This window comes from Rhipicephalus microplus, chromosome X (assembly GCF_043290135.1).
Source record: "Rhipicephalus microplus isolate Deutch F79 chromosome X, USDA_Rmic, whole genome shotgun sequence".
Taxonomy (NCBI): domain Eukaryota; kingdom Metazoa; phylum Arthropoda; class Arachnida; order Ixodida; family Ixodidae; genus Rhipicephalus; species Rhipicephalus microplus.
The window spans coordinates 352,037,598-352,065,391 of record NC_134710.1 but is presented as its reverse complement, the minus strand read 5'-3'; the positions used below and the strand labels follow the sequence as shown (position 1 = coordinate 352,065,391).

General features: G+C 47.9%; 1 protein-coding gene and 2 pseudogenes across 1 annotated transcript in view; 1 reads left to right on the top strand and 2 right to left on the bottom strand.

Moving 5' to 3' along the window:
• Positions 1-27,794, bottom strand: part of LOC119161148 (piwi-like protein 1) — a 292,627-nt gene that overhangs the window by 148,168 nt on the left and 116,665 nt on the right. Inside the window, exon 7 of the mRNA XM_037413500.2 lies at positions 21,811-22,010. Within this exon, the coding sequence (XP_037269397.1) occupies positions 21,811-22,010 (200 nt within the window). The remainder of the gene's footprint in view (positions 1-21,810; positions 22,011-27,794) is intronic.
• Positions 478-11,571, bottom strand: LOC142776340 (uncharacterized; annotated as a pseudogene).
• On the top strand, positions 11,831-12,981 carry LOC142776341 (uncharacterized; annotated as a pseudogene).

The following is a 27,794-nucleotide window of genomic DNA, read 5'->3' as shown; positions in this document are numbered from 1 at the left end:
GCTTCACTCACTCCACCTGCATCTCCGAAAGCCTGCACCATAACACAACCTGATCCGAATCTCGATCGTCCATTAGCATGGGAGAAATCCTAGCAGCCATCAAACACGGGCGTCCTCGATCGGCGCCTGGCCACAACCAAATCACATGGAAAGAACTCCGCAACTTCGGAGATGAAGCCCAGGATGAACTTTTGGCAATAATCAATGACTCTAGGCCTCAGGAAATCTTCCGGATAACCTTAAGCCGTCTCTCATTTATCCTATTCCGAAACATGGAAAAGAGAAGATCCTCTGCAAGAACCTTCAGCCAATATCTTTAACGTCTACTTTCTGTAAGCTCACTGAACGCATGATTTACACACTGGGAGATGATTTAGACTCCAACTAAAAGTTTTGAAGAAACCCGACATTTCGAAACCGACTTGGTTTCTTCCTCAGGGGTAACTGCGGGACTACGTAGCAGCAGCATCTTCAAAGCACTCACGGTGCAGCAGGAAGCGCGCCGAACTGAAGGAGAAGATCATTACTCGAGTCATGGAACATACAGAGGACAGCCCATAACATCAACCGCTCTCTCGGAATCCTTCCCCCAGTGTATACACATGGACTGTGCTCCACGGCAAAACGAGAGAAAGGGGGGTCATTATCCGCCCCGCGAGTGCTTTGAAGGCGCCGCTGCTACGTAGCCCCGCAGCCACCCCTGAGGAAGGAACCAAGTCGGTTTCGAATGTCGGGTTTCTTCAAAACTTTTAGTTGAAGTCTAAATCATCTCCCAGTTTTATACCCAACCAGACAGACTTCTGTCGAATGTTTACATTCATGATTCACACACGCATGTCCCATTACCTCGAGATAACCCAGCCGGGATACCATCCAGCCCAGGTGGGTTTTCGCCCTAACCTGGGCACCCATGACCGCCTTTGGCTGCTACGGCGCGTTATCAATTGTACCTCCCGAAACACGTTACCCGACTACTTGCTGGCCGTAGCCATGCAGAAAGCATTCGATAATGTTCACCATAATGCCACTCTTGAAGAACTAGCTAAGCGCTACCCAAGTCAGCGTGCGCACACATGGATTCGAAATTTCCTTGCAGCTCGGCCCATTCTTTAAGCGGTGCATCGCCTGGATAGAGCCTTAAGACTTACTACACGGAGAGAGGTGTTCCACTGCGATTTATTTTAGGACTGCCGCTGTTTAATCTTGTCATGAGCAGGGTAGCACAAAACCCTGAACGGGACACCACGGCTAGATTCGCCATCTACGCCGATGACATTACTATATGGACAGAGGCAGTGAATTACACTGACATAGAATCAATGCCGACCGGGCTGCAGGCAGCCCTCCTTAGTTTAGCGTCCACTCTTAAGGAAGTAGGCCTGCAGCTGGCTCCACATAAGACAGAACTTGTAAGCATAGACGGCAAGAATCGTACCAACCGGAAAATGTGCATCTCACTCCATATTGGATAACACACTTTACAATAAAAAAATGGACAAATCAAAGTTTTAGGTTTGCCAATAGCCAGCTGCAACAGCCCACAAAAGTGGGTACGTGGACTGCGGCAGGCATGGCCAGCCACGTTACATATGATACGTCGTCTGTCCAACAAATACGGAGGTGCATGACAACAAGCCTGTCGCACTCTCGCAAGAGCTGCGGCCGTTGGAAAGATTTTGTACGGCGCACCAATACACATGTTCTCTCCAACAGACATCCAAAATTTGGAGTGAATTCATCGGGCTACTCTCTGTATCATCACGGGGCTCCTTAAACACACACTAACTCAAACCTCGTTAGAACGAAATTGAAGGGGAGCCACAATTATTTCGTTATATCCATTATTTTGTTATATCGATTGATTGAATGATTGATTGATTGATATGTGGGGTTTAACGTCCCAAAACCACTATATGATTATGAGAGACGCCGTAGTGGAGGGCTTCGGAAATTTACACCACCTGGGGTTCTTTAACGTGCACCCAAATCTGAGCACACGGGCCTACAACATTTCCGCCTCCATCGGAAATGCAGCCGCCGCAGCCGAGATTCGAACCCGCGCCCTGCGGGTCAGCAGCCGAGTACCTTAGCCACTAGACCATTTCGTTATATCGATTATAACAGTTTGTTCCGATGTATGCTCAGATGGGCGCACACTTATAAGCATGCAACGGAAACCACCTCGCGGCCCGATGTACCGCTACGCGACCAAGCATGCGACGAAAAATAAACAGTTGAACCTTATTAATTTGAACATGCTTAATTCGAACTTGCGATTAATTCAAACCCACACTGAGGTCTCGTCAAAGCTATGCAAATTCCAATGAGCAAAAACGCCCTGTTATTCGAACGCGCACGCACTTGCGACGGTTAATTCGAAAATACTGCGCTCCGAAAATGCTTTCAGCACCATGCCCAATCCCGCGGCAGCATCTCTTGACACTGCGCACGAAGAAAGAAAAGAAGAAAAGAAAAAAAAAAGACTACGGCGGATTGTTTGCTCTCTCTCAAATGCCGATCTGCGACGCGCCTGTGCCACGCTTCGCCCTTTTCCGTCTCTGCACGTAGAGACCCTTCTCTTTTCAAGGCCGTGCGTGGAGAGAGAGGTAAAAAGAAAAGCTGTCGCGGAGAGTCCTTTCTCGGTGCAGAGGGTAGCAGTGGAGACTCAGTCGTTGCCAAGTAAGAGGAAAATCGCTTTGCACCACGGCGCCGCTTCTCGGTCATGCGACCCGCTGAGCGCTTCCTCAATCCTGTCAGTGTGAGGAGACTGCTCTCTCGGCCGCACAGGGCGTGGCTGTAAGGTCGGCGCAGTAGTTTGGAAAGAGCCGCGCTGAACGAGCGCTAAACTCTGCAGAAAACTATATATTTAACACACTACTGTCGGTCTTTTTTTGATCGACTATTCGATACACTAATTTAGTTTGTTATATCCATTTACCGGTCAATCTTACTTCGTTACAAGGTTTAAAATGCATGGTTCTCAACAGAGCTTTCAAAGGGAATTTCATTTACTTTGTTATATTCATTATTTAACTATATCCATTATTTCCTTATAACGAGGTTGAGTGTATTCGCCCTTGAAAACGCAGGGGGCTGGCCCCCTCTGCAAGACGCCGTTCGTGAAGCCCACACTCGACACCACATCCGCCTGAAAAACACGTCACAAGGTCGTCGCCTTCTGGCATGGGATTGTCAGCGGCATGATGATGCACCTCTTCTTAATCAGTCCTTACTACCATGGGAAACTCCAATAGCCTCTCGACTGTTTCGTCACCCCATAACTCGTCACAATAATTCTACCCACCAGTTTCTTGCAACGCGACAACTCAAGGGAAGCGAGCTTAGATAGCATCGACACATACACGGACGCTGCCCTCTCTGATGGCAAAGCTTGTATAGCATGGATATGCGCGCAGACCACCGAGTACAATGGGGCTTACAGGTGCGATCTACCGAACAGTACCACTATGCATGCCGAACTACTTGCCATATGGGGAGCGACTGCAAGCCTCCCATACACTATACAGAAACCCCTTTGTGTCTTTACCGACTCGCACACTGCCTACTCGGAAATATTTCGCCCAGCGTTGGAGGATGCTACAGCTGCTGCTATTCAAAGCATCATTCAGTGGTGATCCAGCCACTTCAACTTTTGGAGCAATTTTTGGAGCAGAGAAAATGCTCTTTTGGAGCACCTTTGTATCGGCACTCGATTTTGGAGCAGCAACTGTAGCAGCAACTAATTATACAAAAATACATCTCTCATTATTGCTGAAACTAAAGCTGTGATAGCAACCACAGTTCTATAAAACCGTATTTGTCTCAATTCTCAATTATTAATTAGGGTGTCACATGCATGCAGATTTTAAAAACCGCCAAGAAATGGACCAGTCCATGAGATTTAATGAACTACTGAAAATGAAGGTAGTGCAGGTGTAGCAATAGTTTATTAAAGTACACTAAAAGCTACGACAAAAATTCCCAGAAACCAAACTGTAAGGAGAGTTTTGAACTTTCATTTATTTACAGAACTAAGATGTGCATGTTGCAGCATTTACGTCCTCTTGCTCAACCTTCTTGCTTAGTTCTTCCAGCTGTGAAAGGCTTCGGCTCAAAGCGGAGTTACCTTCAGCTAATAAAGTTTGCCCAGCTTCAACTTCTTCCAGGCTCTTAGAACGCAGACCAGAAGATGACGTCTTCTGCTCGTTTGAGCAATGCCCTACTTGAGGTGACCTTTTCTTCCAAGTTCTTACGAAGTTGCTTTTCGTCGACATCAGCACCAGTGTCTTGGTCTCCAAGCCTTTTCCTGCTTTCTGACTGCTGTGCACTTGCAGTTCTCTCTGTGTATCGGGCTCTAGTTCTCCTTACACTTTGCAAAAGCTCTGTAGACAAGGGAACTTTAGTGGCATCTCCATCATATTTGCAGAGGTATGTCTGTCTGGCGCAGCCCGTTAATGCTTGCAATGCATAATGAGTAACGGTTTTCACAAAAGCGCTTATTTTCGCTAAATCCTCATTCGCTGTCTGCATTGCCAAGTGGAAGGCACAGCAGACACTTGACAAGCCTCGACAATAATGGATACTTTGGTTGAGCTCCAGGAGACTTCAGTTCAAATATTTTGCCCCAACGAACATCAATTCTTTCACCTCCAAGTGCCAGGAGGTCACTGTTGGAGTCGCACTTTAACATATGCCACTCATCAATGGCTGACGAAACTTCTTCATGTTTGATTACCTGTGGAAGCTGAGACACAAGGTACTTCAGTGCTCGCACTTCCAATTCAACATTTGTTGACTGCCAATTGAGGAGGCTAGCACATTGAAGAACTCTATTGTCAAGTGGAAGCTTCTGAAGATCCTTGGCACAGGCCAAGTAAAAAGCGCACGCTCCAAGATAAAACCGCTTCTTCTCACTAGAGTCCCACTCAAGCATTGATTTTTCAGTATCTGTACCAACTTCCTGCCTCGATTTCCAAAGGGATGCATCCATCACATCTAGCCTTTTCAGTTGTTCAGCGCTCTTGTCTGCAAAGGCTTCATGACGAAGAAACAGACTGAGGACTCGTTGGACTAGAACAATAAGTTCAACGAGAAGTATGTGCAAGAGCGGCTCTTGCTTTTGGAAGAGCAGCTGAAATCCACTGAAAAGCTGCGCACAGTTCTTAAGGAACAACATTTTGGCCAAAAGTTGTTTCTCAGAAAATGCCGACACAAGCTTGTTGTGCAGGCTTTGGGTGTCAGGTCGTTGAAGAGATGAATTGCCCTCAAGAAAATAGGTGCGAAGCGCTTCAAACTGTTCCTCAACTCGACAAAGTGAGTCTTGTAGCGTCAGCCAGCGATTAGAAACGTGGCGCAGAAATACATGACAAGAGAGTCCCAAAGTATCCTGGCATTCTCTGAGTGCTTCAGCGCGGACAGCACCTTTGAAGTAGTAGTAAATATTTCTCACTACTTCTTCTACATCCAAGCCAAATGCATCCAGGCCTCTGCCAAATGCATTATGAACCTTATGAAGATTGCAGCTGCCAATGTCGATCAAACTTGGTGCCACATGCTTCTGAAGCTTGTTTCTTACGCTCTTCATAACATTAGGGCCATCACTGAAAAATCAAACAAGTCTTTGCTTTGGCAGATCTGCTATTGCTTTTTCTATACAGCCAACAATTATTTCAGCGGTTGCACGCCCAAGATCAAATGACTGGACATGTTCAACAACTTCCTGTTGGCTGCGGGAAAAATAGCGTACCAGCACTTCTAGTTGCTGCACCTTTAGCTCTGGCTTTGGCGTCTCATCAATCATAATGGAAAAATAGACATTTGGGTGGCACAGCTCAGTCACCACTTGTCCCTTAAAGTAGGGACCCAGTCCATCTGATAAAATGCGGGCCAACTTCATTCTGCCGCAACTAAACTTTTTGGCAAAGGCAAAGTCACTGTCGGGGAACATGCAGTGATAAATCGAAGTTGCCGTGTCTCCCCACGAAAAAGGAATTCCCTTGGCCACAACAAAGCAAAAGTAGTTTCTGCCTTGCTGACTTGGTGCTCAAGTGATGTATTAGCAGACCCGTTAGAGAAGTCGTGTGCCTTGCACCAATTTGGGTGGAAGAAGATTCCCGTCCTTGTCTCTGTATCTAGCAGCTGCATCAATATGTTTTTTCATCCCAGCATGACGCTTCACTGCTGCCGCTCCATGCTGTGCGCAAGAAATGGTGCAGTTGCAAAGAATACAAAATGCATCTGTACTTCGGGTTCCACTCTTGCACCACCGACTGATCGGATAATTATTGGAGTCCACCTCGTTGAGTACAGAGGCGTTGAACTTGGTGTTGCGATCTGAAAACAAGAAAGAAACGGACTCTATGACAGTAAACTTTCCCAAGTTTTTTTCAGAGCGTGAACATAGGTAAAAGCAACAGGGTAGAAAGAAAGAGCCTTGCTGACTTGGTGCTCAAGTGATGTATTAGCAGACCCGTTAGAGAAGTCGTGTGCCTTGCACCAATTTGGGTGGAAGAAGATTCCCGTCCTTGTCTCTGTGTCTAGCAGCTGCATCAATATGTTTCTTCATCCCAGCATGATGCTTCACTGCTGCCGCTCCATGCTGTGCGCAAGAAATCGTGCAGTTGCAAAGAATACAAAATGCATCTGTACTTCGGGTTCAACTCTCGCACCACCGACTGATCAGATCATTATTGGAGTCCACCTCGTTGAGTACAGAGGCGTTGAACTTTGTGTTGCGATCTGAAAACATGAACGAAACGGACTTTATGACAGTAAACTTTCCCAAGTTTTTTTCAGAGCGTGAACATAGGTAAAAGCAACAGGGTAGACAGAAAGAGCACAGACTTCTAACTTTATTTCACAGAGTGGCAAGAATATATATGCCTAAAAAAGGATGATTAAAAACATGACAAAATACAAGCCTAGTAATGTGTCAGTATAAAAAAACTTGCAAATGTGACTACGCACCAACTAGCCCAAGGTTCCACTCTTGTAAATTTTCCCACGACAAAGGCACGCTAGTAGAAAGAGCACGTAACTACTAGATTTATTTTTTAGGGTAGCCCGTAACATAATGCCAACCTTACTTTATTGGAAGATCTAAATACCAACTCTAAGGCGCCAACACCAAATATTTGCGCAAGCATTTTGGATACAGCCTCGACAAATGGCGTGAATTGGTATGCCAGTTTGTCTGTCGACTATTCACACCTAAAACTCAAGACCAACTTACAGGAAGTTGCCGTGCAGATGACGCGTGGGTCTGACGGCCGCAGCCAGTCGCATTGCCCCAGCTGGCAAAGCGGCATAAGGCGCTAATGTATGTTGGAGGTTTGCTTCCCTCCACCGCGGCACGCGAAGACCAGAGCACAAATCGACAGCAATGTTTTCCTTAAATTAAATATTTAAAAACAGCTGATTGGGAACGGCACGTCACGAATACCGGATTCCCAACGATCGGCGGCCGCTAATGCGGTAACATTACGGCGCTTATTGACGTGCTTGTGTTGACATGGTTGACGCTCAATCACTCTTTTCCGACTATTCCACAAGCAGCTCGCACGGTGGGGCGCCCGATCCCTGACGTGCCGGCAGCACATACGGCCCATCTAGTGATCTGCTAACGTCAACCAAAGCGACCCGCCTGCAGAAATTCGTAGTGTATTCCGCGTCACTCGCTCGTTCGTTTCGCACTTATGTTCCGAACGGTAGCATGTAGAAGGTGGAACTGCTGCATGCCATAGGAGCGATTGCGCATTTCAAATGCGGATATTCCGCACCCCGAAAAAAGGCACGGCGCACCTTTTTAAGCCTACGTACAAAAACTCCGAACACGAAAACCATCAGTAGCGAGAAATCTGAAGAACTATAGGCAAGTTGCAACTTCTGTACTGATTCAATAGCAAAGTGCGGCCGGTAATAAATGCCAGCAGCGCTACGCGATCGCCTAAGCATTCAACTAAAGTATTTCACGGGCGCTATTAAGAAATGCCACAAAATTTAAAAAGAAAGCGACTTACTTTTGTCCATTTCAACCGCGGGGGGATGACAAACATTCGCTGACTGGTTGTTCACAAGCACATGGCACACATGCAATGACACGACGTGCTGTGAGTGCGAGAACCTACAGAAAACGCCCGAACGACACCAACGAATACCAAAGCTGCAAAGCACATGGTAAACGATTGCCAACCTGGAAAAGAATTCACTTGCTGCCAACTGCAAAATGAACATCTGCTAAAGTCACGTTCTTTTGTGCAATTTGGCGCAAACAAAACAACACTTGCACAGCAAGGCGCAGGAAGTCATAATTATAGCAAATTGGCGCAAATGGCGCAGCTGGATCACTACTAATCATTTGTAGGCATGAAAAAGCCGACAGGCGATAAAGCTATCTGGACGACCGGGCATACGGTGTACTCGAGGGCAATACAGCGGCACATGCCGCTGCTGCTTCCGCAGGTGAATCGACCAATCTTTCTCTGCCCACACCCCTCATGGTGAACCTATATGAGCTCTTGAGTCAAATGGCTCCCTCGGTAGCCACAATGCACTACGTACGCACGTCCCTACGCCATGCTAGTAAAAACGCACTGCACAGGTTACCTCCCCAGTCCTATTTTCTAGCAAATGTCCACTTTCACGCTCCCAAGAAGTCTTCCTTAATAAGGTCTACGCAAATTCTGCATACACACCATACTCTTTGGCAAAATGGTGACAACCAGACATTGCGACAGTGACGTGCAATCACTGCGGGCTGTGCTGCCGTGCAGACCTTCACCACTTACTGTGGCAGTGTTCGGCATTTGGAAAAGGGCGAATGGCCATACAAGCTTTGCAAACCACAAATTATCGTGAAGCGCTCCTTACGACCCAAACGCGCAGTTATTATTTGCCCAACATGGAAGTCAGAGCGGCCTGATAAGAGTAGCTTAGGGGGTCCGAAAAACCACAGTACTGACCCTATACACTAGTGCTGGTGAATACAATAAATGTACAACTCTTAACACTGTGAACTAGTAGTGTAGTTAGAAAGTCCTGCTTATCCCCACAGAGGTCCTGTGCCTCCCTTTGTTTCTTTTTTCAATAAAGAACTTTCCATCCATCCATCCATCAGCCGAGTGTTCCAATATCTGCACCCTTTCTAGTGGGGGGACCACTGAGACTTCACGTCACCTTATTCGCGGCAACAGTGGTCACCGCCTTCTTCGGACTGCCATGTACAGGAAACAACGGGCTATAAAAGTCGAAGACAATTGAAAATATTTGATGAATCTCTGTACAGTTTCGTCCTCTTCCCATCATGTAAGTACCGTAATTACTCGAATCTAACGCGCACCTTTTTTCCAGTTTAGCGAGTTCATAAATCGCATGCGCGTTAGAATCGAGCACGAACAAAAAAATTTTGGTCAATCTATTGCCATCGGCAAATCCAAAATGGCCGCCCCCTACGTGCGTCGGCATGGCGCGTCGGCTATTTCTGCCTATGTGTTTCCCATGTGCGGCACTTCGTACGTGTGCTGAGGAGTTCGTCATCTAGTAGTGCATTAGCATCAACGGCGTGGAATGGCCGACTCCAAAAACTCGAGTGCTCCACGATGCCGCTTTTAAAAGAAAAGTCATCGCGTGTGCAGAAACGGACGGAAATCGGGCCGCATCGCGGTCGTTCGGAGTTCCCGAAACGTGCGTGCGGGATCGGCGGAAACAAAAGCAGAAGATTTTCGACAGCAAAGCTTTACGCAAAGACTTCAGTGGACCACAGCAGGGTCGGTTTCCGCAAATTAAAGAGCTGCTCGGTGAGTATGTGCTTGAGCAGCGAGCGGCACAGCGGCCCGTGACGACAGAACTGCTCCAAGTGCGGGCTATGCAATTAGTCTTAGAAAAAGGTCTAATGCGGAGCCAGTTTTAAGCGAGTAGGTGCTGGCTAACTAACTTTATGAAGAGGAAAGGCTTTTCCCTCCGAAGGGGAACATGCATATGCGAAAAGTTTTGCGGAGGAGCACGATGAAAAGCTTCACAGTTTTCAGAGGTTCGTCCTAAACTTGCGGCGCAACAACGGCTACCTGCTTGGGCAAATCGGGAATGCCGATCAGACGCCTCTTTACTTCGACATGCCTGGCACCACAACCGTCGAGAAGAAGGGGGTGAAGCAAGTTCGCGTGCTGACATCGGTCCACGGTAAAACTACAGTGACGGCAATGCTCTGTTACACGTCAGATGGGCACAAGCTTCGCCCGTACCTCATATTTATATGGAAGACGCTCCCGAAAGGAGTCGTTTTTTCGAGTGGTGTGATCATGCGGGCCAGCGAGAAAAATGGGTGCGCGTTGCAATCGATGTCTTACGTTTTTTTTTTTTTTTTTTTTTTTTTCGCGGTGGAAATCGGGTGCGCGTTACAATCGAGGGCGCGGTAGAATCGAGTAAATACGGTAAACCTTCGTTCAGTCTCAAAGAACTCGTCTCCTCACTGGCAAATATCCGCTATGCGGATGACGGCGGGGAGCCAGCTACAGTGAAAAACCCGTCATACCTGTCATCGTACCCTACCCCTTACAACTGACCACAGCGGTGGGATGCCATCACCTAATCATCGACTTCGTCGAGCCCCTTCCAACTTCAGGCAGCGGTGGGATTCCATCAACCCCATCTTTTACAGCACCAAAATTTGAGAACATCAGCCTACACCATTTTCGCCTCCATCGAAAATGCAGCTTTCGCGGCTGGGATTCGATCCCGCGACCTGCAGGTCAGCAGCCGGTGACATCATACAATAAAGTACATTGTCGTCTGTGGGTGCGGCTGGGATTCGATCCCGCGACCTGCAGGTCAGCAGCCAGTGACATCATACAATAAAGTACATTGTCGTCTGTGGGTGCCATAGCCCTAACATAGTTTCAGAAAATTTCATCGAGCCAATGTCACAGAAATATCAAAAATACATTTTCAAATTTCTGATGTCATGCGTGGAGATTTCGGAGTGAATTTTTTTAATTTTCTCCTCTACTTATAAACTTATGACAATGAAACATATGGTATTAGTTCTCAGGGTGTAGTTTGTCAATATAAACAAAGCCATTGTTCCTTTTTAGTGTCCCTTTAACAGTAAAACCAAAGGTTCAACACAAGGCAAGATACATTTGCAAACACTAAAGCCATCAGCCAATAGTGTCTCAAAGGTCTTCGAGCAGACAACCTTGACGCAATCAAGAAGTTCCACCTCAACCTGTGTATATTTCCCAATCTTACCCCTGAATGCAGAGATACTACTCGACTCGTACTTGACCCGTTTTTGACTCAAGACAGTCTTGCCGCTCGCCATAATCGTTCTGAAACTTGCCGACGACTTGAAGACGACTTGGATCGGTCGAAGTCAGGACGAATTTCAAGTCAGCTGCAGGGCTAGCTTGAAAGCGATTTCACGCATTAATCCAACATGGCTACCTCTCTCGTATGAACGCCGCGTGGAGGTTGGCCGTTTTTTAGTTTGCTTGCCAAACCAAGAGCGTAGCATTTTCCGAGACACACTGCCTGCCGAACATTCCTCGACCCGCTTTATGTGACCGAAGAAATCCGTCGGCAAGTTGTACATCGATGAACAATTCCACGCTCAATACCATGGTGTTAAATATATAAGGTGACTGAACGCGCCGCTTCCCGAAAGGAGCGCGTGCATCGAGTTAACGACCGTAGTTCACACGCCCTCCTAGAGAGGGCGGTGGCGCACTGCGGGCCATGTGCGGGCCGCGCTCGCTGCAAGTTCTCCTTTGGCGCGCGCGCGCGTTTCACTGTTGGTCGTGTTTTCGACTTGGCAGCTCATGTATGTCTTTCGACAATGGGAAGAAAGTGCTTTGTACCACGGTGTAATACCGGTTACAAGTCCTGCGAGCAAAAGTTTTCTCTATTTTCAGCCCCGAAAGACGAAGCTCGCCTGAAACTTTGGAGACATGCCATTCCGCGGAAGGATCGGATCCTTCAAGCGTCGGACCACGTGTGCGAGCGACATTTCGAGCCCCGCTTTGTCTCAAAGACCTGGACGGCTGAGTACAACGGGAACGTCCTTGTGAGTACCCCACGCCGAGCATGCCTATCTGACGACGCAGTGCCGTCGATATTTCCCGATTGTCCAGCACACCTCTCCAAACTGGTAAAACATCGGAAGAGACCAGCGGTCAGGCAGCCTGCCTGCGTTCCTAGGCAAAAGCGCTTTCATCCGACAGATAGTACCGAGAAAGCTGAAGAAGCAGATGATCCAAGGTCAGTGACCTTGATCATGCAGGACCTTCACCCACTGAAAGCACCGATGCCGCTCCGTTCGAGGTTGGCGCCCCGGAAGTCATTCCGTCTGCCGAGGTGTCTCGTCAACAAGTTTTCAACAACTTGTTCGAGCAATCAGCCTCCGTAGTTCTTCCGTCCATATCATGGGGCTATCACAGGCGGGACACGGATGGAATCCGCAACGTTGCTTTTACTGAGATGAAGTGGAGCACAAGTCCAAAGGTGCGCGAACTGAGCACAGACGCCGCCACTTCTACAGAGAGCAGTCATTTGGTCACAACAAAGGTTGTTGACATTGACAAGAACATGCAGGTGTCTGTATCTATGATGGGAAGACGCGTATCAGTCGATGCGTTTCACATCCGGGATGACGTTGCTACTACAGAAGATGTCAAGACTTTTCTGCAAAGCTTGCATGAGATACCCATATGTGGCGGAGGGCCAAAGACAAGCGTGTATCCGCTGGCACATCCAGAGAGCGCATCTGTCGATGCATGCAATCGGTGGCGACACAAAAAGTGCCCCCGCTTCTTGTTCGTGGGAACAGCACATGCAAGTGGTGCTCAAGTTTATCTGACACACTCCGGATTCGCCAGAAGAGGGAGATGGACAAAAGAAACGGAACGAAACTGACCAAGCGCTACCGCTTCTCACCTGTACCAAGTAGTGACAGAATGCTTGCTTTCCGCAGAGCAAGGAATGCGCTGAAAAGGTCCAAAGAACCCTTGTTGAAACGTGTGAAGGTTCTTAGGGAAGGGATGAAGCAGGCCCAAGCAAAGATGCAAAGCATGTCTATGGAAGTGCTTAACGAAAAACTGGGGGCACTGAAGCTGCCTGCACCTCAAGTGGAATTAATTAAGGAATGTATGTCGGCTGCCAAATGCCGAAGCAAGAACAACAGACGGTACACTGAGCATTGGATATTGATAAGCTTGCTTTTGCATATTAGAAGCCCATCTGGGTACTCTTTTCTAAGAGACAATGAGATCTTGCCGCTACCTTGTGTGACCACGGTACAGAAGTACCTGTCAATGCTTCGGGTCAAATGTGGATTTGACACTCGTTTTTTTTTTCGGCCTTCAAGAAGAAGATAGCCACAAAGTCATGCTTGGAGCGTCATGGCATATTGGTTTTCGATGAAATTCAAGTAAGGAAAGAGATGAGAGTGAGCGCTAAGACAATGACGTATGCTGGATTTGCGGACTTCGGTGAAGCGGCAAACTCTTCGAATGAACTTGCGGATCATGGACTGGTGTTCACCTTTCGTGCGTTTGGTGATAGTTACTCTCAGCCAGTCGCTGTGTTCGCAAGCAAAGGACCAACAAGAGGGACAGTCCTCGCACAGCTGGTAGTGAAAGCTATTGTGCTGCTTGAGGATGCAGGAGTATTCGTCGATGCCATTGTGTGTGATGGTGCTGCAACCAATAGGGCTATGTGGAAGCAGTTCTGTGTAAGTGGAGAACTAAAGTACACAAAAAACTCGTTCGTTCACCCTTTCGACGATAAGAGCAGTGTATATGTGTTTTCTGATGCACCACATTTGGTCAAATGTGTGAGAAACCGCCTCCTGAAACAGAAGGTGTTGCGGACTAACGTGGGGCGCGTAATGTGGGCACACTACGACAAGCTGTATGTTGAGGACTTCCTGGTTACATGACGGGTTGTCCAAAACTCACCTTCTCACACATGAACCCATCTAGCACCGAGAAAATGAGAGTCAAATTGGCCACACAAGTGTTCAGCAGGAGTGTAGCTAAGGGCCTTGAATACTACTCAAGCAGAGGAGCGTCAGGTCTGCAAGATGTGAAAGCCACTGCAGATTTTACGCTAAGAATGAATGACTTGTTTGATGCACTTAACCGAAGTCATCCAAAGGAGGGACTGAGACAAGGCGGTAAAGATTTGAGGGTCCTAGCTTCCTCTCTGCATTGGTTGAACACGTGGGAGAGGGAGCTTGTTTCTGGCACAATATCACGTGGAGACCTCGTGGAAACCTGCGCAAGACTCGTGGAAACCTACTGCACCCTACTACCAACGTGTTTAATCTGGTTTGCGCCCCAGAAACTTGCTTTCAGAAGTACTCTGCGAGCAAGTTTGCTTACGAGCAAACTCTGGATGAGGTTATGGATAACTTTCATTTCGCATTTCCGTGTGCTGTTCACAAGACCGACATAATCGCCCAGATATTGCATTATTATATTTCAATGAAAATGAAGCAATACTGCAAACAAAAAGCGCACGAACGGGCAAACAAAACACGAGAGCTCAGAAAGAAATCCAAGCTGGTGTAATGCCCATTTTCCGTACAGGCGACTGATTGTTCGTTGCTGTTTGGGGGGTTTTACGTGCCAAGAACACCTTATGATTATGAGGCACGCCGTTCTTCATTTCTTTCATGCACCTCAATCCACTGCTGCAAATAGTTTAATAACACTTGTCTTCACTTGTTTTCATTATGTCTGAAGTTGTACTTTAACTGCAAGAATGAGGAACGATTTAGCCTACTTCACTGGCTGCAGAAATCAAAGCTAGGAGTGTGCGTACCAATGATACCTCGCTACAGCCGAAGATAAAGGCTTACTCGGATCTCACTTATTTACAACACGTTCTCGAAACGCTCGTAATTAACCGCAATGCTGACGTTTGCGTTCGGTAGAAATCCTAGACTTTCATTGCATTGCGAACACGCACTTGCGCTATGTTGTGACTGATCGCGCCTTAAGCGATTTAGTTCCTGAAAAGCAGACAACACTTGAAACATTCTGTTCGCAATACATTTCACTGCTACTCTTGTGGCATTTGAATCAAGTTCAATGAACTGGCCGGGCCGCCAGAACATGTTCATTTCTCACGCGCTCGAACCCGCGCCGCGCCTTCCTCGCGGCCGCCCCCAGCCGCCGGAGCGGTCCGCTATGGCCCGCAGTGCGCGAGCGCCATCTGTCGCGGCAATCAGAAATGCGGGCGTTAACTCGCCACGCCGGCCGCCTCCATTGACTCACCTCTCTATATCTAACACCATGCTCAATACTGATTCACGAAGAACGCTGTGCAGCGGCTGTTGGCTATGTTGGGGACAACCGAAGACTGCCTGTGCCTCCCATGTTACAGTTACTGATAGCGCTCAGGTTTAACGACACTGGCACATTCCAAACAATCACCGGGAATCTCGTCCGCATTTCGTAGTCGACAGTATGTCGTGCAGTCGGAAAAGTTACGCTACTCACTGCAAAGCACCTGTACGCGATGCTGGTGCGCTTTCCGCAGCCGGCGGCACTTCCTAAAGTTATGCAGGACTTTTATGAAGTGGCCGAGTTTCCTAGCGTTACAGGATGCGTCGACTGCACACACGCGCATATTATTAGCCCCGGCGGTGATAACGCTGAAGTGTTCCGTATCCACAAAGCCTATTACTGTTTTTTTACACGAAGACATTTTCCGTCATTTTTGTTTCTGCAAAAAATTGACTTAACCCTGTGTCTGTGTGCCTCATTTATCCTTTTGTCCTGTATAGTGTGCTGTTTAATGCTTAGACGGGAATCGTTTGCAGCACAACGCACCAAAAAATACCACTAAAAAAAACAAGAGCTGCTCCTATCGCGGGTTTCCTGACCATGAGTCTCATCCTTCATCATGCAGCAAGACAGCTGCAGCCCGCAAGACAATTCCGTTGAGAGCAATATTCTGACCCCCGCTGCTTCTCTTGTTTACCAAGCTCAACAAAGGATACGAATCACTTCTGTTCCCAGAACTTGCTTTTTTTTTCGTACATAACTGCGACTTAGCCCGCTACAAGCATGTCCACAGGCGAATAGAAAAGCTAATACCTTGAAAATCGTGTTACCTAGCGAGTCAGGTCAGCATAAATACATGCCGTGGCGCATGATTAAAAAACAACTACGAAAGAGTCCAATGCAGTGCTTGTTTTGCCTCCAAACAAGCAAGCGTGAAGAAATGCGCCGCATTTGGGTGGCCACAAAAACCAGCAGGCAACGGACGCTTTACAGAAACAACACTGCGCATCGCTGCGGCGGCAGGCACCACGTGCCGCTCGTTAGCCGTAAAATGGCGAAAATATGCTTGTGGCACTTCGTTTATATAGTTATTTTAAAACTTGTGATCTGTTTTTGCTGTAACAAGTGCCTTACCCGAACAACTTCATTATTAACCCCGTTACCAGGCGAGCAACGCGCTTTACAAAAATAATGTCATTTTAGAATGAATTAAGCGCGAGACAGACGTGCGATTTTCCGTGCGATACAGCATGCGGCGTCGCATGATGCGGCGTGCCGCATGAGACATTTCTAGACACAGGGGGGCAAAGGAGCTATCAGCCGCAGGCTCCGCCCCCCATGCGGCGCCTCGGCATGCAGGGTCGAACGACTTGATATCCTTGTAATGAGGCTTTAAACAAACAACATTTCACAGCCACCCTTCGTTTTAAAAAAATAATTAATAAATCGCATTCGTGAACGACAAGCATGTCGTAACCACGGCAACAGCTGATTATCCACGACTCCGACAGATAGGCCTAGCATCGCGGGCGCCAGCCGTCGCCTACTCCGTTCACACGCGAGCTCGTCATCGAGCGCTTGTTTTTGACAACACTATCAAGCATTGCGTTTGTATGTAATGCGTTAGCATACATTATTACTTTATCGATGCCATCGATGTGAAGAACAAAGGTGAAAGCGAAGCGAGCCAGCACAGAGACGCCGATGGCTGTGTTTACCTGCGAAATGACCTTGCATCGCTGCTCACGATCTCAGAGCCCCGCCACGGTGGTCTAGTGGCTAAGGTACTCGGCTGCTGACCCGCAGGTCGTGGGATCAAATCCCGGCTGTGGCTGCTGCATTTCCGATGGAGGCGGAAATGTTGTAGGCCCGTGTACTCAGGTTTGGGTGCACGCTAAAGAACCCCAGGTAGTCAAAATTTCCGGAGCCCTCGACTACGGCGTCTCTCATAATCATATAGTGGGTTTGGGACGTTAAACCCCACAAATCAATCAATCACGATCTCCGATCTCGCTAGCGGTTTCAAAACGGGCGTTGTCGTGCAGGAAAGGCACACTTCAAGCATCACTTTATTCAATCCAGAATAATATCACGTTACCAGGGAAATGTACTCAATGTTTGTCACGCCACCGCAGTCGGCGATGTCAGCAAAGCCACGCTCGCACCGCTCCATCGACTCGCCTGAAGCTTTGGACCATGGGTGATGGGAGCGGCGACAGGGAGGTGGCGCCACTAGCATTGTGACGCCACTCGTAAGCTCGCACTGTGATTGGCTGCTGCCATGCGGCGGTGCGATGCTGCGATGAATATATCTGGCCGGTTTGATGCTCGCCGCACCGGCTATGCGGCGGTGTGAGGCGATGATACGTCACGAAACGTCACCATTCCGGCAGTCGCATCATCGCACCGCACGCCGAATCACAGAGAAAATCGCAAGTCTGTCTCGCGCTTTATACGGTATTAACCTTATTAAAATGCATGCTTTTTGTAGCACAGCTCTTAAGTCTGTGTAACATCTTGCACTGCATACCTGCCGACCCGGCAACAGAGAACTTGCCAAACTGGGAGGGGGGGGGGGGGGGTATCATAGCTGTGATGGATTTGCCTTTAGCGACAAGCGGGATCATGGTTTGCCGCCATAAGTCCGATCGACACGCTGAACTATTTTCCCCCATTTTTGGCACCAAAATAACAAAAACTATTGATTGATTGATATGTGGGGTTTAACGTCCCAAAACCACCATTTGATTATGAGAGACGCCGTAGTGGAGGGCTTCGGAAATTTACACCACCTGGGGTTCTTTAACGTGCACCCAAATCTGAGCACACGGGCCTACAACATTTCCGCCTCCATCGGAAATGCAGCCACCGCAGCCGGGATTCGAACCCGCGACCTGCGGGTCAGCAGCCGAGTACCTTAGCCACTAGACCACCGCGGCGGGGCAATATAACAAAAACAAAAAAAACAAAAAACATCGTGAAAACAACAGGAGGGTGGGGAAGGGGGCTTTTCAACACAAGCGCAAACATCGGCGTTGCACTCTCATAATGGCTTGGAGTGGCCGAACACACGAGAGTAAAGTGTCCCACTAAGGTGAGTCTCAACGGAAGAGCGCCAATTCCCCTGAAATTTCATATCATCAAAACAACTAGGAAAAAATCGATTTCCACCAAAACAACTCGCGCGTGTCTTCACACGTGAATGGGGGGGGGGGGGGGCACAGCTGGCTGCCGTGTAAGCACAGGCCAAAGCTTTGACTGCTCGCTACTAGACTCTTTGGACAGGAACGCCTAAACGCTTCTAGCCCTTTTTGCCGTATTTGCTGGCTTTAATCTACCACTACGTAAACTACGTGCCCTCGGACCTTGTAGATCGCTATCACATAGCCGCTACCACAGTTTTATGCGCGGTGGTTGCAGCAAATGGCACTTTCGTTTTCAATCTACGTGCATTAATCAGTCATGCTTTCTATGATCGCAACTGCTGAGGTTTGGTCCACAGAGTTTGCGGAAAGCAACGTTGCTTTGACTGGTCGAGTGTAGGTTGCGCGCACACTTTTGGAGATCTGTTAGTAACGTTGTTGCAATACATGATTGTGTCGAACGACTGCGGTTTCGTCCACAGCAGTTGTGGCAACGACCAACCACACGCACTGTAGAAGGCAGTGCGTGCGCTGGTCACACACGTACTTCTGAAGCTTCCAGCACGCTACTCTCGATCGGTCTTCGTTCGACGGTTTCGGTACAGAAGTTCATATCACACGACGCAATTAGGAGAAGTGTTTGGAACATTTTGGCCCAATGGACACATGAATTTGGCTGGAAAATTTCACGAATTCGTATCTGGCATGGTTTCGCGTCACTGAAACGTTCGGTTACGTTTAGATTAACGCCTCTCAAATTCGTTTATAATAAAATGCAGCAGGCTCACAAAAAGCCTGGAACGGACTGACCTGCATTCTTGTCGATTTAGCCAGATCTCGCACACAAATTTCAACTTCCGGGAGATTTTCATGGCAATCGTACAGACGGAAGAAACGATCGACATACGGGAGTCTCCCGCACAATGCGGAAGACTTGGTAAGTACGTGATCATGATAACACGAATACATATTGTTCTTTCCTGGTGGCTTCCGTGACTAGCTACAGCAATGACCGTCTCCAAACACGGAGGCCGCGCTATTTTACTAATTTCATTTTTTTATCTGGAAATTAAACATTTTTGTTAAGATTTCAGGCTAGATTCATAAAATCGTAAGCACAATCGAAATTCGTACATTTTACGGGAAAATCGTTAGAGCTGGCAGGTATGGCATTGTCAGAGTGAGTAAGTGACTGGCACAGAGAAGGATGAAAGAGCGAACATTGACAATGAATGACAGTGATGGAGAGAAAGCTAAGGAGGAAAGCAGAGGTCTGCATCTGACATCTAAGAGGTGATATCAGAGCAGTGCATTGTTATCAGTGACTTGACTGATGAGGTGTGTAGTGAATGTGTCCACTGATGCCATAATTTTTTAATTGAAAAAGTTGCACAGTAGAACTGCTGTGGAAACCATTTAGCAATGTGCCACATAACAAACCAGCCACGTTACCCATAGTACTTTCTTAATCACAATGCAAAGCAGACTCGGTCAGCTTTTTCCAAACAATGAGAAATGTAGCTAACAAGTGCTTTGTGTGCTACTGCCACTAAGTGAGCAGCCAGATGAGAGCCTTAAAATAAACGAGAATCCAGATGTCTATGCTGCAAATGCTTCCCCACCCACTTGCTGTACTGCTGGCAGCCACTTCATTGTGGCGTCATGCCGCAGCACCAGCGAGTCAGTAGCAGTCTGCTGCCTACACATTTAGGGTGCCTAAGGTTACGCACAGACAAAAAGATAGATGCTTTTTAGCAGGTGAAATCAATGTGTATGCCCTACTCAAAGCAAGCATGTGAGCTTAGAGAGTTTCAGAGACACTGCGGCCTGATAGGGGTACAGCTAAGCCCCTTTATAAGAGGCATGCTCTAAGCAGCAATTCTTTTCTTTTATATGAGACGCCTCTTATAACCAAGGTACCTCTTATGCATTTTCTTATCAACCCACATTTCATCCTAGCCAAGCTGGTGTCTCTTATACTCGTTTGTCTCTTATATCAGTGTCTCTTATAAAGGAGTTCTACTGTACTCCCTTCGTGCTTCCACAGCAATGAGGCACAAATGGCATTTGCTGATTTGAGTCTGCTAAAACTTGCAGAGCGCTTTTTACCAACACATTTAGGATGCCAAAGGGAACTCAGACAAAAAGACAGGTGCTTTTTAGCAGGTGAAATCGGCCTACTCAAAGCAAGCATGTGAGCTTAGAGAGTTTCAGAGAGACTGCAGCATGATAAGGGTACTTCCTTCGTGCTTCCACAGCATTGAGGCCCACGGCATTGAGGCATCAATGGCACCTGCTAGTTTGAGTCCGCTAAAACTTGCAGTGCACTTTTTGCCTACACATTTATGATGCCAAAGGAAACTCAGTCAAAAAGATGGGTGCTTTTTAGCAGGTGAAATCAATGCAGCCTAATGGGTGTACTCCCTTCGAGCTTCCACAGCATTGAGGCATCAATGCATACCTGCCAAGTTCAAGAATTTTGAAGCCGAAAGATTTACACGAAGAGGGGGGGGGGGGCAAAAAAGGACATAAAAACAAACAAAGAAAATATCGCAAAAAAATTGGGTGAAAAGGGGGTCTCAATCACAAGCGCCAACATCGGCGTTACGGTCTCTCAGTAGCTAGGAGTCGCCGAACACACGCGGGTAGAGTTTTTCGCTAAGGTGAGAGTCTCAAAGGATCAACAAAACTAGCAGAATCTCAGTTAAAACAACTCGTGTATGTCTCCCTGGGACACACGTGAACAGACGGGACGGCACAGCTGGCTGCCGCAAAAGTGCGGGTCAAAGCTTTGCTCACTACAAAATTATTTTGGCAGGAACGCCAAAACGCATCTGGCCCCTTTTTTATTGCAATAGCAATTATATGGACAGTCCAGGCAATTTTTTTTTTGCTATCACCACTGCCGCCGCCCTTCACCGTATATGTATACGTATCAATACGAACACTCAAAGAAAAAAAGCCGGCCGTACTCGCCGCGAGGAAGGGCTGACGTACATGCGTGGTTTAAAAATAAAAAAGGAGCCTCTGCTGTGGCGGTCTTTTCAAGCAGTTTCAGACAATGGGGAGATTAGGTAAAAATTAGGGAGAGTTGGCAGGTATGCATTATTGAACCTTCTGTAATTGCTATCACAATGAAACTGTGTATTATTCGTCATAAAATGACCAATTATGCAATTATTCAGTTCAGATAATCAGCAAAACTCTTGCTGCACTAAACTAAAATGGCAACAGCTCTCCATAAATTCATAAATCATACAGGAGCTGCATTCATGTCCTGCATAGGAAACATACATAATTAATCAGTCACATTCACCAAATCGCATTATATCAACCAGAATGCACTGCACATTCCTCAAGTTTTCTAAGGCTCAGGTACTTACCTATGCTGAGGTATCGGGACTGCACCCTTGCGGTCAAAGTAGTTGCGACCAATCTGTGTCAGTTGCAGGCAGTGCATCACCTTCTTAAAAAGCACATTGTACAAGTGCAGGCATTCAGATGGTGGTGTCTTTTTGACAAACTTGATGTTCAATGAAACAGGACTGTTATCTGCAGCAAGCATTGTGGGTATGCTCATCACCTGCAACAGAGAGGTTCATGCGTCGTAACTAGAGGCCGGATTTATAGGCACTAATAACCTGGTTTTAGACGCCTAAAATAGGTGAGCAAACACTGTTTTAAGCCCCCAAAATCGTAAATATAGGCACAATAAACTTTGACAAAATTCAAATTTTCGAAAAAATACGTTTAGGATTTGTGTTTACGACAGGACAGCAAACAAAAATCTTTTAATTTATGATGGTACAAAGGCACCAATGGTTTAGCAGCCATGCAATATTTTACCCGCAGGGCTCGTAGAATAGAATACGGTCTCTCCTTTTCTAGTTCAGCATGGTGATTTAAGTGTCCACCGTCGAATAAACATGCTCCTGGTGCTCTTTCTTTTTGGCATGACTGAAAAGAGCTATGCAGGAGCAAATAGACAGAGCACTAACCAGCCAGAAGGGTCTTTATGCTTTGTATTAACTTAAGGGGAGACGCTCCTCGAAAGCACTTTTTTTTTGTTATTCAACTTAGAGCTTCAGAAATTGGACCACTGATGCAGTTTTTCCTCCTGATTCCAAATCTGTAATCAGTTTTTACATAAGTGCAATAGTTTGGGAGTTGTGTTTCAAGTAATGGTGAAACTTGATAAGTTTTCCGGGAACTTTCGTGCATACTAAATGTTCATGCAGAGAGTTGTTCAATGGCTCCTTTTGCTCCCTATTAGCCATAGAGTGCCGATATCTAGCTAGAAATTGTGCTCCAACTTTGAAACTATGAAAAAAACATCTGTGTAGCAAACTACCCTTTTTTTTCCACTCGACCACCATTAAATTTATTAATAGATATTTACAGCTGATAGGTTGTGCTGATTCAAGTAGATATCGGCACCCTACGCACTCTCCTCAATGTGTGTGCCAAATTTCGTCGTCGTATGACCATTCTAAGTGCCCGAAACACTTCCCGCAAAAAATGCAAATTGGCCAAAATTGCGAAATGAGAAAAACGCGTTTGAAAGTTTGAAAGTCTGTATTTACAAAAATGAAAAACGCAGTAGCACGAAACTTGTGCTGAACACATACACACATGTCCAGAGGGAATATCAGTTGTCTAAAACTCTCCAGCACCGTAGGTTTTCCCTTCCCGGCTGGTGCGGCAGGACTCTTCCACCCGGGCCCTCTTGGCTGCACTGCGACGGTGTGCCCTCGCCTCAGCGGTCTGACGCACATTCATCTTGTGCATGCGCATGCTGTCTCGGCGGTCGCTGAGGGTAACCAGGGCCTCCGAAGGAAGCACCCCAAGCTCTTCCAGCACCTTTTCAAAGCTCGCGTGGCCCCGGTTGAACCACAGGACTGCAATGGCTGTGGCTGTTTCCACAGCAGTCCGGGAAGCAAACCGGGTCTTTGGACACAGCAGCCATATTTTGCTGTTCAGGGACTCGGCCGCGTTCTGTGTCTTGCCGTGGAGGCACCGGGCAAGCAGCTTCGCATCTGTGAGACGCTTGTAGATTGGGAGGACTGCCAAACCCTGGGCCTTGGTCAGGAGGGGGGTGTGGCACGGTGCAGGCTGGCCCTGCGCCTCAGCACGTCGGTGCTTGCACCACGAGTCTGGGCCTGCAGGACAGAACTTGTGACTTCCAGCACCGTCTGTTGAGCACGAGTGCAAACATGAGGCCCATATGGCAGTGTACATCTTGTGGACATTTCCCCGATTGTTCACAATGGCCACCTGAAAGTAAGTTTGAAGCTTCTGGATGGTGGTCTCCTTCAGCTTCTCCCCTCGTGGAAGTGGCGTTGGCAGCTTCCGCAGGCCGGTGCCCAGACGTTTCGCCACGTGGTTGGTGCACTCCTCTTTTTCAATTGGAGTGTCAGGGTACACGTTGGCATCACAGACCCCGTTGTAGGCCTTGCTGTCTCCATCGCTTAGGAAGATGGTGAACCGCAGGGGTGTCTCATAGTCCACAGTCCTCTGCCAAATGCGCACTGCAGCTTCGGCCTCCATGGCATGCGAAGAACAGTCGCAATTCTTCTCACAAACGGGATGATGAAACGCCTGCCATGTTTCTTCATCGCCTCCCATGTCGTTATGCAAACTGCACGCCAGGCAGAAGTTGGAAAGCACTTCATAGTCCAGGCACAAACCAGTGTCCAAGGACACTACAGTTCCCACACCATTGTGGCTTTTGTGGCCTCTTTTTTGCCATGTGCCGTCAAACATGACTGGCACGTCACTGTTACCAGCCACCTCTTTGGTGACGCTGCGTGCCCTTTGCATGTTTTCACAGACAGCCTTCACTGCCGCACTGTGAATCTTTTTGCCGATAGCATGGAAGGTCTTATGGTGCATAGGGTTTGGCAATCCAACTACTGCACAAAATCGTGAAAGTTGCTCATGCCCGATACCGACGGCACGCGCTGCAAGCACCACTTTCAGGTTCACGGCAAAGGCGTCACGCGAACTCCCGCTGTCGTAGCTTCTGCTTGCACCGCGGCCGCCATCTGACGCGACCCGCTTCGACGAGTACGCGGACGAAAGGATGCTCTCCGAGCACTCCGCATTCTCGCAGTGTAGCTCCAGAAACGCCGAAAGGCCTTTCCGCTTTTTATTCGGTGCCCGAACTGCGAGTTTACTCTCGTGACAAACGGGGCATGCCGCGCCTGCGACGACGGCCGTCAATGCACCCAACTCGCACAGCACTACGCTTTCGGCACGATCGGCATTCGGCCTGACGTCGTTTTCGAATAACGCGATCTTTTTCTGTGATGCACTCACAAAATTCACTGCAGCGTTGATCTCGTCGTCGCAGTTGCCATGGTCGACGTTGCCGTGGTCGATGTTAGGCCTACCGGCCGCTGGCCCGTCGCGGACATTTTCGTTGGCGGTGGCTTTCTTGTACGTCCTCCGCCGCTTCCCTCTGAACTTGTTCTTACTTCTGTATTTCCGATGGTCGGCAACGGCCTTTTTCGGGCTTGCCATCGCACGAAAACAGCGAAAAATAACTCCGGAAAACAGTGAAGCGAGCTACGGCAAGAAAACACGGGTGCTGTCAGCCAATGGCGGCCCTGCGTTAGTGGCGCGCGGTTTGAAACGGCGGGAAAAGACTGTTTTTGTTGCTTTTTTTTTAGATTTTTCGTGAACGTACGAGACTTCAAGAACCGGGATCGTGGAGAGTAAGGACAACTCTACACGAGCCAGCGGCCGCAATATGGCGGACAGCTCTCTTCGCGGCCCCGCGAGCACGCGAACAGCAGCCCGTTTTGTGTAAATTTCGTGATGCCGCGCGTCACTGCCGCTCACTCAGACGCGTTTTTCACTGACTTCTGATGCTTATTTCGCTGTGATATTTTCAGATGTCAAAATATAATGTATAAAGATGATAAAGCAACAAAAAACAGAAAAGGTGAAATTTGGAAAAAAAACGCGACTTTTCGACCCGCGTCTCCCCTTAATATAGCCGCACAGGATCAATTTCTCTTCTGTCTGTGAACATCACCTTTAAAGGCCCTTTACCAGGCTTAAGAATTTCGAGCAGGCAAGAGGAATGCATGCACTGGGTGCTCACAATGTCATCTGCCAATATTTGCAATACTACGCATCCAGAAAGAAATGAAATTTCAGACTGAACGCTTCTTGACTTTCATCTCATGGGCCCGTGCCCGAACATGGTGGAGGTGACATATACAGTCGACTCCCGGTAATTCGAAGTCGCTTAATGGGAAATTTCGGTTAATTAGAAATGAGCAAGTGGCCCCATCAGTTTTGCATACAATCGTACAGAAAAAAATGCTCGATAATTCGAAGTTAAAAACCCATAATATTGGTTAATTAGAAGTTTTTTCAATCAACAGTCTCGTCGCGACCGTAATTTTACAGTAAAATGGGGAACTTTTCATATGCCAAAACATCTGCCGGACCGCGCTGGTGTCTTCGCCATCACTACTGTCCGCAGTGCCACAGATCTTGAAGCGGCAATCTTTTTAACGCTGGCGAATCGCATCGGCGGCATCGACTGACTCTTTAGTTGACTTTTGTCGAGACTCGAGTGTGTCACCGCGTCACCCGCGCGCTGGGTTGATTCCACACGTGTTTCCGCGCTTCTGATTTTGAGTGTTGTGGTGGTGACGTACGTTTGATAATGGCAACTCGTGGCCCTTACCGAACGCTAGACCTAGCGACGAAAGTCGAAGTCTTGAAGGAAGTTGACCAGGGAGGCACCGCCAAACAAGACATTGCAAGAAAGTACGGCATTAAGCCTAACACGCTGTCGACTTTCATAAAGAATAAGCGCTCAATATTGGATGCGTTTGAAAGTGAAAAATTCAAGACATCGCGGAAGCGGATGCACACCGGCGCCTACCCCGAGTTGGAAGCACTGCTGATTTGGATCAGAGAGGCACGAAACAACAAACTTCCTCTCAGTGGTGAAGTCGTCACGGCAAAAGCGTCATCGCTTGCTGAAATGTTGGGCATCAACGACTTCGCTGCTTCGGATGGGTGGCTTACGCGTTTCAAAACATTGCCAAGACTTGATTTTTAAAAGCGTGTGTGGGGAGAAAGCGTCAGTCGATGAGGAAACGTGCCTGACATGGAAAGCGGGCAAGCTTCGCGAGTACCTCGAAGAATACCAGCCGGCAGACATTTTTAATGCAGACGAGAATGCGCTTTTTTATCGGCTGCTACCGTACAAGACCCTGACATTTAAAGACGACGACTGCTCTGGAGGCAAAACAAGCAAATAGAGAGTGTCAGTGCTAGTCGCGGCGAACATGACTGGCACAGAACTGTGTCGCCTGCTTGTGATCGGGAAGGCTGCCAAGCCTAGGTGCTTTAAAGGCGTGAAGACGCTTCCTGTGGATTATGCCTCGAACAGAAAGGCGTGGATGACATCCGATATATTTAAGGACTGGATCACCAAACTCGACCGCAAGTTCGCGCAATCAAGCCGTAAGGTGGTGTTCCTTGTGGACCAATGTAGCGACCCCAAAAGAGGGCAATTTGTTGAAACTTCCCCCCACGCGCCATGAGGGTTCGAGCATGCTGAGCGCCGCCATCCTCTGCTAGATTTGATACTGTTTCCTTTGTGCATAATTTACGCCATCTAAAAATTGCGTCGATCAAGCAGTGCGACCGTCGTCACGGCATTTCTGAAGGTCGATCCCAGTTTTAGCTCTCCCGCGGCACACTTGCCATAACGCATCTGCCATTGAATAGCATGCCCGGCACGGTTTTCAAGTGAATCGTATTGCATCCTATTGGCTAACATGACTGACCTTCCACCCACCTTACGCTGCATTTGCTACTGTGGCTGTACGATGATCACGTGCGTCTGCTTTTGCACTCCTGCCAGCATCACAACGCACCGTGCTGCTACTGTGCGCCGGTAGTCTTTCCACGCATTCGAGACGCTTGGAGACTCTCGTCTGAAAGCATCCTCGCAACAACCTTTTGGAAGCCATAACAAGCAAGCTTGGAACAAGAAGGCACTGGCTACAACTGCACTGTCAGCACCAGAGTTTGGAGTCCCTGCCCACTAGCTACCTTCAGCATTTACGATCCACTCTGATCGGATATTTCGTTATACAGTGAAAGCTCATTAACTTGAACTTCAATAATTCGAATTTATGGATAATTCGAACTGTAAGTTATGATCCAGCCAAGCTCCATACAAGCCTATGAATAAAAAAAGCCTGTTAATTCGAGCCCGAGTAGGTTCCGCCGCCAATAATTCCAACTATGCGCCACCGGCTTGGCTAGTCACTCGATAGGGCGGCTGCCGAGTTACGAGGTGGCGTTGACAGGGAGCGGAGAAAAAAAACGGAGA